This window comes from Plasmopara halstedii (assembly GCF_900000015.1).
Source record: "Plasmopara halstedii genome assembly, contig: Scaffold_238, whole genome shotgun sequence".
Lineage (NCBI taxonomy): Eukaryota > Oomycota > Peronosporomycetes > Peronosporales > Peronosporaceae > Plasmopara > Plasmopara halstedii.
The window spans coordinates 318-15,546 of NW_020187159.1; the positions used below are offsets into that span (position 1 = coordinate 318).

Below are 15,229 nucleotides of genomic sequence, written 5' to 3' on the forward strand. Positions count from 1 at the left end.
GGTCCGATACCCTCGTGTGGAATGCGGCTTCCGCTCGGCGGATCCTGCTACTGAAATAAAAGACACGATCACTCGATCGTTAGGCGTCTACGTAGTCGCCCCCCGGCTTCTACGCAAGCTGAGCTTGACCAGTGGAAAGCTCTCCGATCTCGCTTCTTGGTACCTCAAGACATCCTAATGGATGAATACCGCGCTCGACTTTGAGCTCAAAGATGGGGCGCTCCTGTACCAGCAATGCGGACTATTCCTATAGAGCTCGCCCCTGGTGAATCAGTTGAAGATGATGATGCGTTCTTTGAGCGATGGATTCAGCGGCAATAAAAAAATTCTCGCTGTCTATCTTAAAACGAATCCACAAGGAAGTGGACGTGTGCGTTGAGCGCCATCCCCGATTTTAGTTTGCCAAACTCAAAGCGCAACGCCGCCTTCCTGCGTGTTCGTGCCAGCAACACATGGAATCAATCCTCCATCACGCTCCCGCAAGCTCTGTGATTTTTCACACGAGTGAGCCTACAACCACAGCGGCTCAGGGCCATAGCGTTGAGCTCAGTTATGGCCCTTTAGTATCCCGGGTAATGCTGAGAAGCGCGGGGCGCACGACGACGCAAAGCGTCATGATCCTTTGATAATAAGCGTTCACAACGTCTGGACAGTCTTGCCGAAGTGGCACCTTAACCCCCCACAAATTCTCGGATTTTGGGTATCCCCGCCACTTCATAAGATATTAAATTAGACCCTGTCGACGACGTCGATCCACAAGGTGTTCAATGTGGTAGTGGACGCGATCATTCTCATCGAGAAGAGACGGCGGAGGACAATGACGACTTGGTCGATCGCCGTCCGGTGATTCGCAATGCTCTTTGAGCTTAACGGTGGAGCGCCTTGCGCCGCTGGCGAAAGCAGATCGTTGCACTCCGTACTCAAAACCAGATGCTGATTTAGCTTCTGGGTGGCCGAGTGCCTTTGAGCGCCGCCACGGCGCCAACGCTTCTGCGTTCACTTGAGCCGGATTCCATACTTAAGCAAGCCTATATAAAACACCGGGTGGGCGCGTATCCTACTCGAAAGGTCCAGTAAACCGTGGGCGGAGCTTTGTCTTGAAGACAGCAGAGATTGCATGTGTGGGAAGATTTTTAGCATTTAATAAAACTAGGTCTCCGACCTCAAAGTTTTCAACATTTCTTTGCTTCTTTTGTCTGCATATTCTTTCTGCATGTCTTGGCTTTCACCCCTCGCATCGCGAACGTGTCGTAGGACGCTCAATCTGGTATACAGGAAGCCATCGACCTCTTAACGAACAGTGATGGGGCTGACACCAGCTAGCCGTTCGGCTATACCTCCTCCACCAATTGCTGAGCTAGGGAATGGCGGCTTCAGCGAAACGCTGTGATTGACAAGCCCGTTGACGAAGAACGGCGTGTACCGGTAAAATAATGCACTGCGTTGTTCAGAGTAAGCTCTAGTAGTGATAGCATGGCGCTCCAGCGCTTCGGCGTCCCAGCGCAGACGCTGCGAAGAACACCTTCGACGACGCGATTTATGCGCTCACTTTGACCATCGGTCTACGCATGGTTCGCTGTTGACATAGTCAGCTTGGTGCCCAGCACCCTGAAGATTACAAAACTTCCCAGTGGAGCGTGGGTCTCTATCAGAACAATTGACTCCGGGAGACCATGTTGTCGAAAGACGCGAACTTCAAACAGGTCGCTGTACCCACGCCGTCGATGGTGTTCGGCACTACCGCAAGATGAGCCATTTTGTTTAAACGGTCTACGAAGACCACCACACCCGTGTTGCCCGCCGAGTCCATCAGCAGGCCAAGCACAAAGTCCATTCTCATGGACTGAACTCCCAGAGGGTACCGGTAAACTGTCTAGCGGCGCCGCCGTATTCGAGAAGATTTCACCCTTTAACACGTCTCACAATGGTCTCTTCCATGTGTAAAGCTTGGTCCACCAGTAGTGGCAACTCACAGAGATTTATGTCTTCCCACGACCATGATGACCGCTGGGTGAGGTGTCGTGGGCCTCATAGAGGATACGGTATTTTAAAATATAATCAGAGGAACCACAATTCTAGCGTACCCGTCAAATCGGTGCTATAACACAGCAACCCGTTACTCAACAAATATCGGTGTAACCGTGCGCGCAATCGCACCGCCATTTCTCGTCCGAGTTTCGAAACCCCTGTGAGTCTGTAGCAGCGCCACACACATATCATCACCCGCGTATGCGGCGCGGATCAAATCCGTCACTGACGACGTCACCGTCATGAGATTAGCAAGCTCGTAATCCAGTCTGCGTGACAACTAATCAGCCAAAACATCCTGCTTTCCTGTCTTAAACCTCACCTAAAAGTTATATTCGGCAAGGAATGAGAGCCACCTGGCCATCCTCCGCGAGAAATAAGGCGACTGAGTTGCAGTGCGCAATGACGCATGATCTGTGTCGATCACAAACGGCATTGAGCCAGGCAAATGCACCCTGAACTTGACATGTACATAATTAAGCGCAAATAATTCCTTGTCCTGGACTGGGTAGTACCTCTCTGCAGCCTTAATCTGTTGAGATTCGAACGCGATCACCCGATATCGCTCCTCGGAGTTTACTTACAGCAGCGCACAGTCGATGGAAAAGTCCGAAGCGTCACAGACGACACTAAAAGGACGACCGGGGTCTGGCAACGCCAGTATTGGTGCATGAAGGAGGCAGTCTTTGATCTTGTCAAAAGCCTCCCGATGCTCGTTGTTCCAACACCATCTCATATCCTTCTTAAGGTAATTCGACTATGGCCGTGCCATGTTCGCAAAACATGCGCTATACTTGCGCAAGTAGTTGGCGAGGCCAAGCCACTTGCGCACTTCCTTTTGGTTCTTTGGAACCGGCCAGTCCACAATGGCCTTGACCTTAGCGGGATCCGATCAAACGCAACACTTCCCAATTAAATATCCTATAAGGGGTATTTTTTCGCGCTGAAGATATACTTATCGGCATTAGTATCTAGCTTATTCGTGCGCATGCAATCGAGCACCGCTCTCAAATGAACGATGTAGTTATCACATTTGTCCTGCCGAGCCTCGCAAGACTGTGGACGAAAATGTCGTCGAAGTATGTTTGTGCATACGCCCAATGGGGCCTGAACAATTGCGTCACATGACGATTAAGTGTTGTCGGTGCATTTGACAACCCTTGGGCTTCAAGAGCATCCCGTTCGGCGTACTCGATGCTGTCAGCGGTATGTCATTCGCTCTCAAGAACAATTAGTCATACTCATCGACCAATTCGAGTGCGCTGTACTTTGTACAGCCAACCATATTGTTCTGGAGAACATCCTTTAGGAATCGGCCTCTGTGTCGTTATGGTGGCAGCGTTGAGCTTATTACAAGCGTGCACGATACGCTACTTGCTGTTCGGCTTCCGGACACACAACGTGGGTGTTGTATGGGGAGACCTGCTCTCACGAACCATTACTGCCTCGTGCTTTGCATGAAAAAAGGTGTCAACGAGGCGCACTGCTCCTTGGATAGTGGCCATTGGTGTGTCACGCAGCATGTGGCTCCCGAAACAAGGTCAATCCCATGACGCACACCTCGGTCCGGAGGTACAACTGACGACGATTCGTTGGGGACGACGTCTTAACATTTTTGTACCAAAGGATAGTATGAATCCGAGGAATCTTTCAGGATCTACTTTCCCCACTCCCTGCCCCATCGGAGATTTGATGCTATCAACATCATCCGACGAAGAGCTGCTATTTCCGCAGTCTTTGTTTAGTGGATAATGTGCTACCTCACTCGCATCAGATGGGCCATTCCCAAAATGTCTCGGGTCTCATCTGACTATGCCACTCTTGGCATGTAGCAACTGCTTCGAAACGTGCGCAGTGCTCAGTGGATTACGTGCCACTCCACACGCATTGCAAAGGTCTCGTTCTTGATGCCTCTGACCTCGTCCGACCATGCCACGCTTGGCATACAGCAAACTGCTTTGTAATGTGGGCAGTGCTCAGTGGGTTATGTGCCACTCCACGTTCAGCCCGAGAGCCACGCTCGGGACTCCTGTCCAAAACACCATTGATCAACTCCAATATCCAGCAAATAGACCGTCCGCGTCCAGTGCCCACGCCAAAAGCGCTTCTGCTTCCTAGCAGAGGTGAGTTCATGGTTTCATGATTCCTCAAAGCTTCACCAGGAGCCGTGCGCGTAGCTCCCAAGGTCTTCGACCTCCAATTAATCCATTGTTCATGGTGTTTCATATATGCCTTTCCAAGGGTAAGGTCATACCATGCATCCAGGTCTAAGACTAAGCAGCGTTCCACGGTTTCAAAGTCAAGAAATTGACGTCAAGGTCCACAGGGACCCTCGTCACAGTGACACATGTCCCCGTCGCTATGCGAACAGTGATAATTTTACTCAACCGCGCATTCAGCGCCTCAGCATAAAGCTGACTTCCTTTTATCGTGGAGCTTCGAGCATAATTGCCCGACGCACCAGAATCAATACGGAATTCTTATTGCTTATCAAAGCCCTTCACGATTGCTTATACGCCCAGCAAGCCCGGCTTTCACACAATTTCTGTGTTTAAGAGTACGGAGCTCTTTGGGGCTGGCCCTACCGCCCTCTACCTCTTGAGGCTCAACGGAACTCATTTCTTCCCCAGTAGGGTACCCCGCGCCTCCTGAGTGTTGTCGTTTCAACGCAACAAACCAGACGACTGGTGAGAAGCGGAGCGTCCGTTCGATGAACCTTTACGCGCCTTGCGCAGGGGACAACCAGTCCAAATGTGAAGTTGACTCCACAGACAAAACATCGTCGGATGTTTGGACACTACTCGGCAGCTCGGAGCTCTGCCTCCTCGTTCTCAGCATAGCTGATTCCATCGGTTCATGCCCGCTCGACGAGCTCATAAGGTGTGGATTCCAACTAAGTCGTCCAGCCTTAAAGTTGGATTCGGCAATCAATGCCACATTAACTGCCTCTTCAAAAGATGACGGGCACACACGAAAGAATTCCATTTGGGCCACGCCAGCGCGGAGCCTCCCCATAGAGACTGCCTCGAGAGAGGATCGGATGTCATACCGGCAATGAGAGTACACAACCCTTGGAATATGTCTACCAATACATTCTTGCCATGTTGAGCGGCAAGGAATAGCGATCGCGCGCGATATGCCTAGTTAGGCGACGAGAACCCTCGCGAAAGTTGCAGCATCAATTCCGTCCATAAAGAAATGCCGCTTCGAGCAAAGTGCCGTATGTCAGTGCCCATTCTCGCGCTCGACCCCCGAGCTTGGTGATGAATAGCGCCACGCACTGTTGCTCGTTTTTGAGAATGGCGAACGCCATGGCAATTTCGACTCGCCCAAAGCATGAGATTAACTCCACATATCCACTTGAATGTCTGAACTGTCAATACGAGCGACTTAGGTCGGATAAGTGATCCGTCGCCGATGGCAGCGTCATGGACGTATTCGATGCCAACATCTTCTGTTGTAGATGCTTTAGCAGAGCATTTTATAGCTTGTAAACGCCTCAAGACGCTCGCTGATCGCTTCACGACCTTGCGAAACGAGGTGTTGCATGCCCTCAGCGCCAAGCAGATACATCAGCGTTTTAGGCTCGTCCTGCCTACCCTGGGACAAACAGGAGAACTGCTCTATCCTTACAGAAGATCAGTCGTAACGACTCAGGAGTAGATTGACTACGTGTGCTATCAAGTGCAGCGGGACTGCCATAGCTCTTTCTCTTAGAGGAGGCTAAGCTAAGGTCACCGACGTTCGTTCTGAACTTAGAACCAGTACCAGTGTAGCGAATCGCAATCCGCTTACTCCAAAAGTAAACAGGACCATAACTCAAGGCAAACAAACTCTTTTGTAAAAATTGTTATTAGTGGTTCTTGGTTTTAATTGCGGCAAAGCCGCCTATGCCCGAGCCTATAGGTTTACATAACTCGATAGTAAAATTTAATACTGGCAGTCCAGCCACGTACTGACTACTTGTAAAGGTGAAGCCACACCATTGTGTGATCGCAACGTCTTGTGTGACCCACACACTTGGATGGTCACACCATCTGGTGTGGCCCGCCCCTTTATACCAGGGTACGTGTAACATCCGTTACAAATATCATGTCTCTCACAGAAGAAGGCACGATGCTTTTTATCTTTGCCTAGCAAATCTTCCGTGCAGGATCCAAGCCAGATCAGCTTAACGTGATGGCGGTTGTGGGCTCACGTCGCCCCGATCTTGACTTGTCTCACGTCACGATGTCGACGCCCCAATATTAAGGCAGTAAATCCTGCGTACAGATCAGATCCAACTATTATGAAATTGCTTAAATTGATTATTTATCAATGCGCGCGTTCACACAAAAATGTTGATCTATTTATTCAAAGGGCTGCTACATTACAGTAATGATCTACATGGCGGTAGTGTGTCTCATGTCAAAGTCTTCAAGTACGGATCACTGTTTCAGGTAAATGATACATCTTAGAAGACAAATGACTAACCGTTCGGCGAGCGCTTCGCGCTGATAGCTCAGCAAAAAGTGCATTTGTACTCATGTCAGAAAATCAAAATCTTTACCGCAATTGACGGCACCGTTGGCCATCCTTTCGATATTGGCAGAGTGCAAGTAATCCACTATTTCTGTCTTTAATCAACGCGTCCGGTTATACCGGCATTGTCGTTTATGTGGACGGTCAAAGTAAGATGGCTGGCCTCGTTGCTGTCAGCGATCATTTGACGTGTAGCTTTTAGTCAAGATGTTCCTCGACAAAGTGTTTCACTAATATGGTCTGTCGACATTGCACTCTGCCAATATCGAAAGGTTGGCCAACGGTGCCGTCAATTGCGGCAATGATTTTGATTTTATGACATGAGTACAAATGCACTTTTTGCTAAGCTATCACCATTGGATCTAATAAATATCCGCGTTTGATGGCAAAGTTCTGACACGCTTTTCAAGGCTCAAAATTCAACCGATGACCAGAATACGCTGAGCTGAAACAAGTTGCTGTAACTGCTTAAGATTAACATATGCATACTTCGCCCCACATTTATATTGTTTAATGGACCTCTAAATGCTTTTAACATCACTTCGTATTCCAAGGAGGCAGAAGCTGTCGATCAAACATGACTGGCTGATGTCAACCTATCTACAAAATAGAGCAAATCATTGATTATCTTTGACGAGTTTGAACCTCATTCGATGTTTGCGCATCGCTGTGGTCACCAGCCACGATAATTAAAAGCAAAATGTCGATGTCGGATGCAGACAGAACCCACAAAATAAGTTGAAAGCCTAAAATTTCACCGAATGCAATTATCCTACGTAGACATACAGCGCCAGCGATCTATCAGACTAAGTTTCGACCACGCTACGGTGGTGGTGACGAAGGAATCGTGATATGCTATTAGCTCCCTGAATGAAAGCGATCCTTTGCTGTGCTTCTTCAGGACTGACTGAAACCATACCATATCACTTTATTCCTATTACGGGCAAGTTGATTCGGATGATTCTGTCGCAGACGGAACAAAGTCTTCACCATCCCCCACCCTCTGCTTCACAGCAGTTTCGTAGTTCTAAACTGGGTGTTTAAAGCCAGGCACAATGATAACGCAACATACACAGCGAATCTAAGATCTGACTCAGTCGACATGCCGGCACATCTGAGAGAGCTTACGAGATTCAGTCGCGGGAGTATAAACCTTTGCAGGCCGATCCCAATGACAAAAAGTGGCATATTGCATGTGGAATGTTTGAAAACTAGGAAATATATAGGGGCTGTGTCCAGTACCTGTTGAAGTGAATTCCAAACTCAAAGAACTAGGTAGTACTCGGCAAGATTGCCTTGGTGCCGTGACCGCTTACAACTTGGCGCACTCCCGGTCTTTCTCTCTTTTGGAGAAGAGGCAAGGTCGCTCATTGTAGAGAGCAATTTACTAACAAGAACGAGTTATTTTGCAGTAAAAAAATCTTTCGTCGGTAGCTAATGCAACTTTCTTTTGGAGCCGATCTGACTATAAACAGCAGGATCTAATTGCCTCCTCAAAGTTCGCGTCGTTCTTTGTACGTTGCAAGTCAAGCACGAGACAGGGTTTAGTTGAATATTTGCTTTGCTGACGCTAGTTTCTATCATATGTATGGATCAGAAAATGTGTGAACTGAGTCTGATACACAGCGAAATCGCTTCAGATCATTCAAATTACATCCGTCATGGGGTGTACGAGCTCCGCCAGTCGACGTTATTTCCGAAAATAATGGCCTAATTGTCTGGAAATCGTTCACGGGGCGCGTTTCTTGTGGTCTTTTCACGTATGGTGTGAGTACACAGCTCAAGAACTTAGGCGTGTAAAGACCCTTCACATGCCGGGTGAGAGACTATAATAGTGTTCTACCTTAATCATGGCGTGATGATCTGAATTGTCGTAACGTAAGCGTAACTTTTAACCAGGTTTGCCCCGCTGGTAACGAGCTGACCATCATTATGAACTCAACGGCGTGGTGTCACCACACTGTCTAGGTGATGGACTACTCTAGGCATTATATTATGTCGTTCTGTTCGAATTGTGGAGAGTTATTAAATTGGGAAATCTAAATGGCAAACCCACATGCATATGTAATATCTTAATTGAAGTCACAAACATTCTGTGTCTTTCAAAATGCTGATTCCTACTTAAAAATCTGTATCGCTGACGAGACCGATGTTAACCGTGTCTGTCTTTTTAAGTGAGCGACGTAAGCCAGTCACTTCTGGTTAACATACGTCAGTCACTTTTCCTGGATACTTTCCATGAACGTTCAAGCTCAAGTTTTTCGAATTTAAGCCCCGTAAACCCAAGATCTTGTATAAACTCAAAACCTCAATCTACCCTTGATTGTATAAATAAGTTCCACAGGAACCCAAGGTTAGATTTATAAGACCTCTAGAGGCCCCTGGGGTGTTTTGTATGTAGCTCTAGGAACCATTACTGTATTTTAGTTCAATTGCAATTTAGCCTTCACAATCTTTAGTCGTTCTTCTTCTCTCCAAGTCGAGAATGCCTCTCTTCCTTCACGTCGGGAAACGCTTAGTAGTTCCACAAGCGTGTGTGTTGTGTTTAAGAGATTGTCGTGTCCGGCGCACTCTTCATCTGGTAGCAATTTGAGCCGTCTTTTCATTGGCACTTGATTTTGATTCGACGACGCGGCTGATAAGCACGTCCCACAAAATAGTCCAAGTCACACTCTTGTCCTTGTCCGAGTGACATGGCGGCGGTTGGGGTACCACTCTATGCGTCAGAGTCGCAAGCGGAGATGCTGATAAATGAGATGTTTCATCATTTGTCTTCATATGAGTGATTCGCATTTAAGGGTTTGCAAAAAATCATCGGTGAAAGTGCTGTAGTCAGCTAAATGTGGTCGTCTTCTCCGAATGATCGGAAGAGCGCGACATCAGTTTCATGCATCATGAGATCATGGAATCTCGGAAAATGGTTTCACCTCCCTTTTCTTCGTACAGAATGATGAAGGTGACGTGTCCTTGAACCGTAGTGGGAAGAACGAGCCTCTCTCACGATGTTTTGTCGAGCTGGATGCCGCAAACGCTGCAAGATAACTGTGAAACCATTTACAGCAAGCGTTGTTCTCGATGTCTAACCTTGCGGGTCGCTCAAACCGTTGGGCTTATAATGAACATTTTGCCGATCCACGATCGCTTCAAGTTCAGTAGAAATAAGACGTTTGAGCCACCACAGAGTGATTTTTGTGCCCGTGTCGAGGTCTTGAAGCATCGTAAGGGTCATTAAGACCTTCATTTGTATTCAAACCGTGCTCGTTACTTCGTATTAATACGAGCCAGTTGACGTTTCAACGTTAGTTCAGGGCGGGTTTGTACTATGGGCCAATTCAAAATCAGCTCTTCCATGAGTAGTCGAGACGCTGAACGATGCCACCAACCGTGCGATGCACGAAAAGTTCATCATCATGCAAGCCATGTCCAACGGCTCCATACCGAGTCAAACGTGTTAGCCAACTCCTACAAATGATGGTCCAGAGCGAATGTATATCTCCTACACCTATATGTTTAGAAATGAAAGTTCTTGCAATGATGGAAAGTGTTTTCGGTACACGAAGCCGAGTCCTATTGCTAAGAGCTGCAGAGTGTCTTTGCCGATCCGCAACAGACACAGTGTGCTCGTTCGGATAACCGCAGATATTATATAGGTCGCTAAATGGAAAGCTCCCGAGGGTAAAAACATGAGCGGTCAGGGCGGGAAGAGGACTGTGGATTCTGTGAATACACAGAACTGTGACCCTAACGTGCATGATGCACATGCTGTTTTCACTCAGAGCGACAGTAGTGCCAGGCAAAGTTCCTCTTTGATTGTTCTAAAAGGCTTCGTTGATGATTTTAGAATTCATCACAAGCTTTGATTGACATTGGTGCGATAAAAAGCTTTTTTGAGCGCAAATTATGACTGAGCGTGGCTTTAGTCTACCCAGTGTGAAAAGAGAAATGATCACTCGCTTCGCGAATGGATCTACAACGAAGGTGCCAAAGCAAGTCATTATATTGGCAATGAAGCGAGGATAGCTGAGGTGAAGACGAGTTTATCATTCTCTACGTGTTAATAACGCGTATAACATCCTACGTATAGCATGGTTGAAGCATTATCAGCCCAGCATTAACTGGATGAATTTAAAGTTTATCGTCAACAAGTCGTGCAGCGCTAACTCGATCGGATTATATTGGGCAAATGTTTAAGAAGTCAAAAATGCCCAAGATGATATCCCCTCATGTTTACAAGACACGTCCAAGACGACAAAAGTAACGACGATTAGTGGTGGCGAAGCGGTCTGGTGCCAGAAAATGATTTTCTTATTTGTATATAACATGGGAGTCATGGGCGATGGACATATGAAGAATGGTGGACTAGAGGCGAGACCCATCTTGAAAAATAAATAGAAGGCCACCAAGAGATATCTCCGTCAAGTGTTTTGTGTGACCCAGATCAAGGTACAAGTTGGTTTGGTCCAAAACACTTTGCGCGAATTTCTAAATGATGTGGCTTTAAATGCACAAGGAGGCTATGCGGTAACGTGAGATTTGAAAATTCTTTAAATTCAGCCAGAGAATTGTTTTCATTACTCTAGATAGGCAAGAAGACGCTGAACTTCTTTGAGAAAAAAAAAACACACAGGTGGTTGGCGCATTGTTCACGCTTTCAACAAATTGAACGATGCGACTATAATTGCTTAGATCCCGGCTTCACGCAAGGATATGATCCTTGAGGGAATGGTGGGTGGTGTCGTTTTCTGTGCGGTCGATCTAAATATCAGATGCGACTTTGCGAGACGATGCACCCTACTTGCGGTCAGTACCCCAAGTGGTATTAGATAGAAATGGGTCGTGATGCCATAAGGTTTCAATAACGCTCCCGGGATTATCAGCAGCATCGTCGACGAATTTTCTTTGTTCATTGAGATAGTTTGTACCGAGTCATTCTGACGAATATTTGTTCATAGAAAAAACGAGTGATAGATGTTCATCTTGATCATTTTTGTCAAGTTTTTTAAGTTATGCGAGAGAAGTTAATCTAAGCTCGTATGAAAACCTATCTGCTTTGTCGGCAAGAATGATGTTTGTGTAGGATTGGAGAATGTTAGAGCTGCCAATTAATGGCATGTGTCAAACAATGTGGAACAGCTGCTTCTATGGCTGGGCTTGGCAAATTATCTGTACAAATACACGCGCAAGTATGCAGCCTTGATGCAACTCCTAACGACTCTTCTAAATTGGAGTGTTGAGTGGAAATAGTCACTCAGTGTTCTTCCGTAAACAAATTTTAGGGTTGCACCAACGCGTGGGAATGACCAAAAGCTTACCAGGCGGTGTTTTCTTGAGTGATGAAGAGCTTGCAAGAAGCTTCTTTCTTTGCGATTGCAAACTGCGATCAGCATTTCAGTGTGGTCTGCAATACAAGTGAATATTCCATCAGTTTTGCGTTGATGCAACACGATGGTGAGGGTCGAGAGCGAGCTGTTTCGTATCCGTTGCAACAACACCGGTCCACAAAAATGAATCATCCGCCTCATAATAAAGAGAGTATACAATAAAGTATGCTTTGGTCAAGTTTCGTGTGTACTTGCTTGGACAGGAGCGCTTTGTAACTCATACAGATCCTGCTTCGCTGCGTACAGAGGTAATGACTCCTCATTTATCGCAGAGAATGGCAGGATGGGTTTTCTTCTTTGCGAAGTATAACGTTGGTCTAAACTCCAGGCCATTCAAGACGAGCGTCTTGGCTGATGCAGTGTCAAGACATTCGGACTATGATTCGAAGTCCAGGAGAGAAGACAATCACGACCTCTCTCGACAATACAACGATATTCCGGCGAATAGCGTGAAAGCTACGAACACAGTGCGCGTAGAACTTATCGAAGCGTAAAAGTCTGATAAGTCATGTCAGGAACTGTCAAGGAAATTCAAGTTCACTTCTGACAAAGCACTGAAACGTCTTCCATCTCGCACAACATCGCGTGCTCATCGTTTTGCGTCATCGTCTTTTATATTAATATCATGACAGCATTATGAATGGAGATCTCGAACATGAACAAGCGCTTTTCAGTCTTTCCAGGGATTACTTTTGGCCACACATGTATAAGTGGTGTGCGAGTATGTACGGACTCATGAGGTCTGCCAAAGAATAAAACTATCGAGCTCACACTTCGGTCGTTGGCTGTGTTAGCTGACAGCTTGAAGTCTGTAAGTATAGATTCCATTTTCGGACGTCCACGTGACATACATAGACTCAATGTCATCCTTGTGTTGCAGAACCGAATCAGCAAGATATTTCATCTTGCGCCTATTTTGTATGATACATCCACCAAAAAAACAGCTAGAGTCGTTGTATACACTTTTATTTTCTCCTTGCATTCCTCTTAAGATCGTGTCTGACCGTGACACCCGTTTCACGTCGAAGTTTTAGTGTACACTTTTGGACTATTAAGCTCTAAATTGTCCATGTCAACAGCGGCACACCCTAAAACAAAAGGTCAAACAGAACTTAGATCGAATCCTGGAGGACGTACTGCGTATTTAAGCTACGTGGTTCACTTAGTGGAGTAATTTCGCAGCGTCTCGTAGAGCCTGTGAGGAACAACTCCAACTCTGCGCATGTCCCGACAGGTCGCTCGCCATTTATGTGTATAGTATTCATCCTAGAGTATCTGCTTCCATAGTGACGATGGTACTTTTGCTACCGAGCCACGGTCAGACTTTAATGCTGTCACAAAGTTAATAGCGAATTCTGAGTCAATATGACATCTACACGATATGACAAGACGTGAGGAACAGCACGTCGATGACCTGATTGTGAAGAGACTAGTCAATTTGCAGTTCATTTGAGACGCAATCGCGAAAGGTTAGGATCTCATGAAAAGAACAACCGAATAGGAGCGGAAGGAAGAACAAGAAGATAGACAAGATCAATGATCTTGTAATCTTAAGCACACAAAGCTGCCTGAGCATGCAGAATCCAACTTGGGGCAGTAAGCTTTAGCCAACATTCATAAGACACTTCAAGGAATTAAAATGCAATGGCGATTATTTTATCCTAGCCATCTTACATGCATGCGCCTGCATGCTACGTTTTATGTGGTGGGCTAATGTCGTGGATGTGCTAACCCAAATACGTAATCCAGCCGATCATGAAGTTTCTCTACTTGACCACGTTGTGTAAACAATTCTTGACTCAAAATTTTTTTTCGACGTACAAGTGCTGAAGAAAATCGAAGGATTGCCTTTTTACTAATTACAATGCTTGCAGGCGAGATTGGTACTCACCACAGAGTACCTGCCTCTTTAACATAGCGCAGCAGGTGTTCATGTCCCAGCTCATGCGACTTATCGTCCTTTCGGAGTCGAACAAGTTCATCATGCACCTGTTAAAAGCGAAATTGGAAGCAGCATTCCAAAACCAAACATTATGTGGAGCCATCCGTCAGAACGTCGAGTTTGAGGTCAACTCCGCAACAAGGTTATAAAAGCTCTCACAGCAAGTGTCGAGCAACGCTGCTGCAATACACCGATTTGCCTGCGATGAACGCTCTTCCATTTCCCGGGTCACTCAATCGTTTAAGCAATCAACTCCACATTTGCTATTAGACTCTCGTGGAAAGCGTTGTAGGGTGGTTGAAACGATCATTGGTTACGAAGATCAATCAATTTGTCATCGTGAAAAGTCGCAATTGAACCTTTAATGCTTCTTCAGAGTTCGGTGGCGCGGCTATCCATCGAACTCGGACACGTGGGTGCTTTACCGACTGATAACTTCGACGTGGCCCGCTTCTACAAGAATCGCTTGTAGTATTGATAGAGGCATCACCACAATAACCAGAGCTGAGCTTTGCGCGGCTGTCATTTGAAGTTTTGCTGCACCGACACGGTGAAGCAAAAGCGCAATCTTGTTCTCGTTTCATGGCGAACAAAAGGTCACCAAGTGTCTAGCTAAGACGCGACCGACTATGTCAAATCATCAAGACTATTTACCCGACGCCAGGGAAAAGATCGATATTTGTAGAGCTCCTTGTCTCCATCTCAATTGAGAATTTAGACAATGTCAAATTGCTCTGCTGCTTAGGCAATGAGCGTTTTACACATTTTGCTTGTTTACTTGATCGCTTAATGACTGATCAAAAATAGCTTCAAAAGATCTGTACAAGTATTGAAGTACTTTTGGCTCAAAGGAGAAATGCTGTACTTATCCGTTACATGAACGTAATGTACGTTCTCTATGCATTGTGGGAATCTTTGATCAAGGGATTGTGTTCAATCATTCGTATGTGACATTTTTATGCCGTCACAAATATTTGGGGGGTATGTAATGCTGGTTCCTACCTTGGAATTTGTACTGGTGAAGAGATCGATATATTCATTATTTTGAAGTGGGTGGCGTAAGCCAGTCAATTCTACCGGATGTTTTTCACAAATATTGAAGATCAAGCTCTTTGAGGTTCAAACTCCGAACATCCAAGATCTTGTATAAGTACAAGCTGCGGTTCAACCGCAGCACACCATTGACTGTATAAAAAAGACACATAGAAACCTTATATTTGATTTGTAAAACCTCTAGGAGCCCCTGGGGTGTGTTGCTTGTAGCTCTCAGATACATTAAATTTTTCAATCCAGCTGTACTTTTGCCTTAGAGACCTCAAGTCGTTCTTCTTCCCTTGAGGTCGGAGGAAATGTCCTT

General features: G+C 46.2%; 1 protein-coding gene across 1 annotated transcript; it reads right to left on the reverse strand.

The window, feature by feature from the left end:
• Nucleotides 1-8,129: 8,129 nt before the first annotated feature.
• Nucleotides 8,130-8,401, reverse strand: PHALS_03930 (uncharacterized protein; the record flags this gene model as incomplete). Its single annotated transcript, XM_024721967.1, has 2 exons — nucleotides 8,130-8,336; nucleotides 8,393-8,401. The coding sequence occupies 2 exons, from the start codon at nucleotides 8,399-8,401 to the stop codon at nucleotides 8,130-8,132; spliced, it is 216 nt and encodes a 71-aa protein (XP_024573091.1).
• Between the last annotated feature and the right edge of the window lie 6,828 nt (nucleotides 8,402-15,229).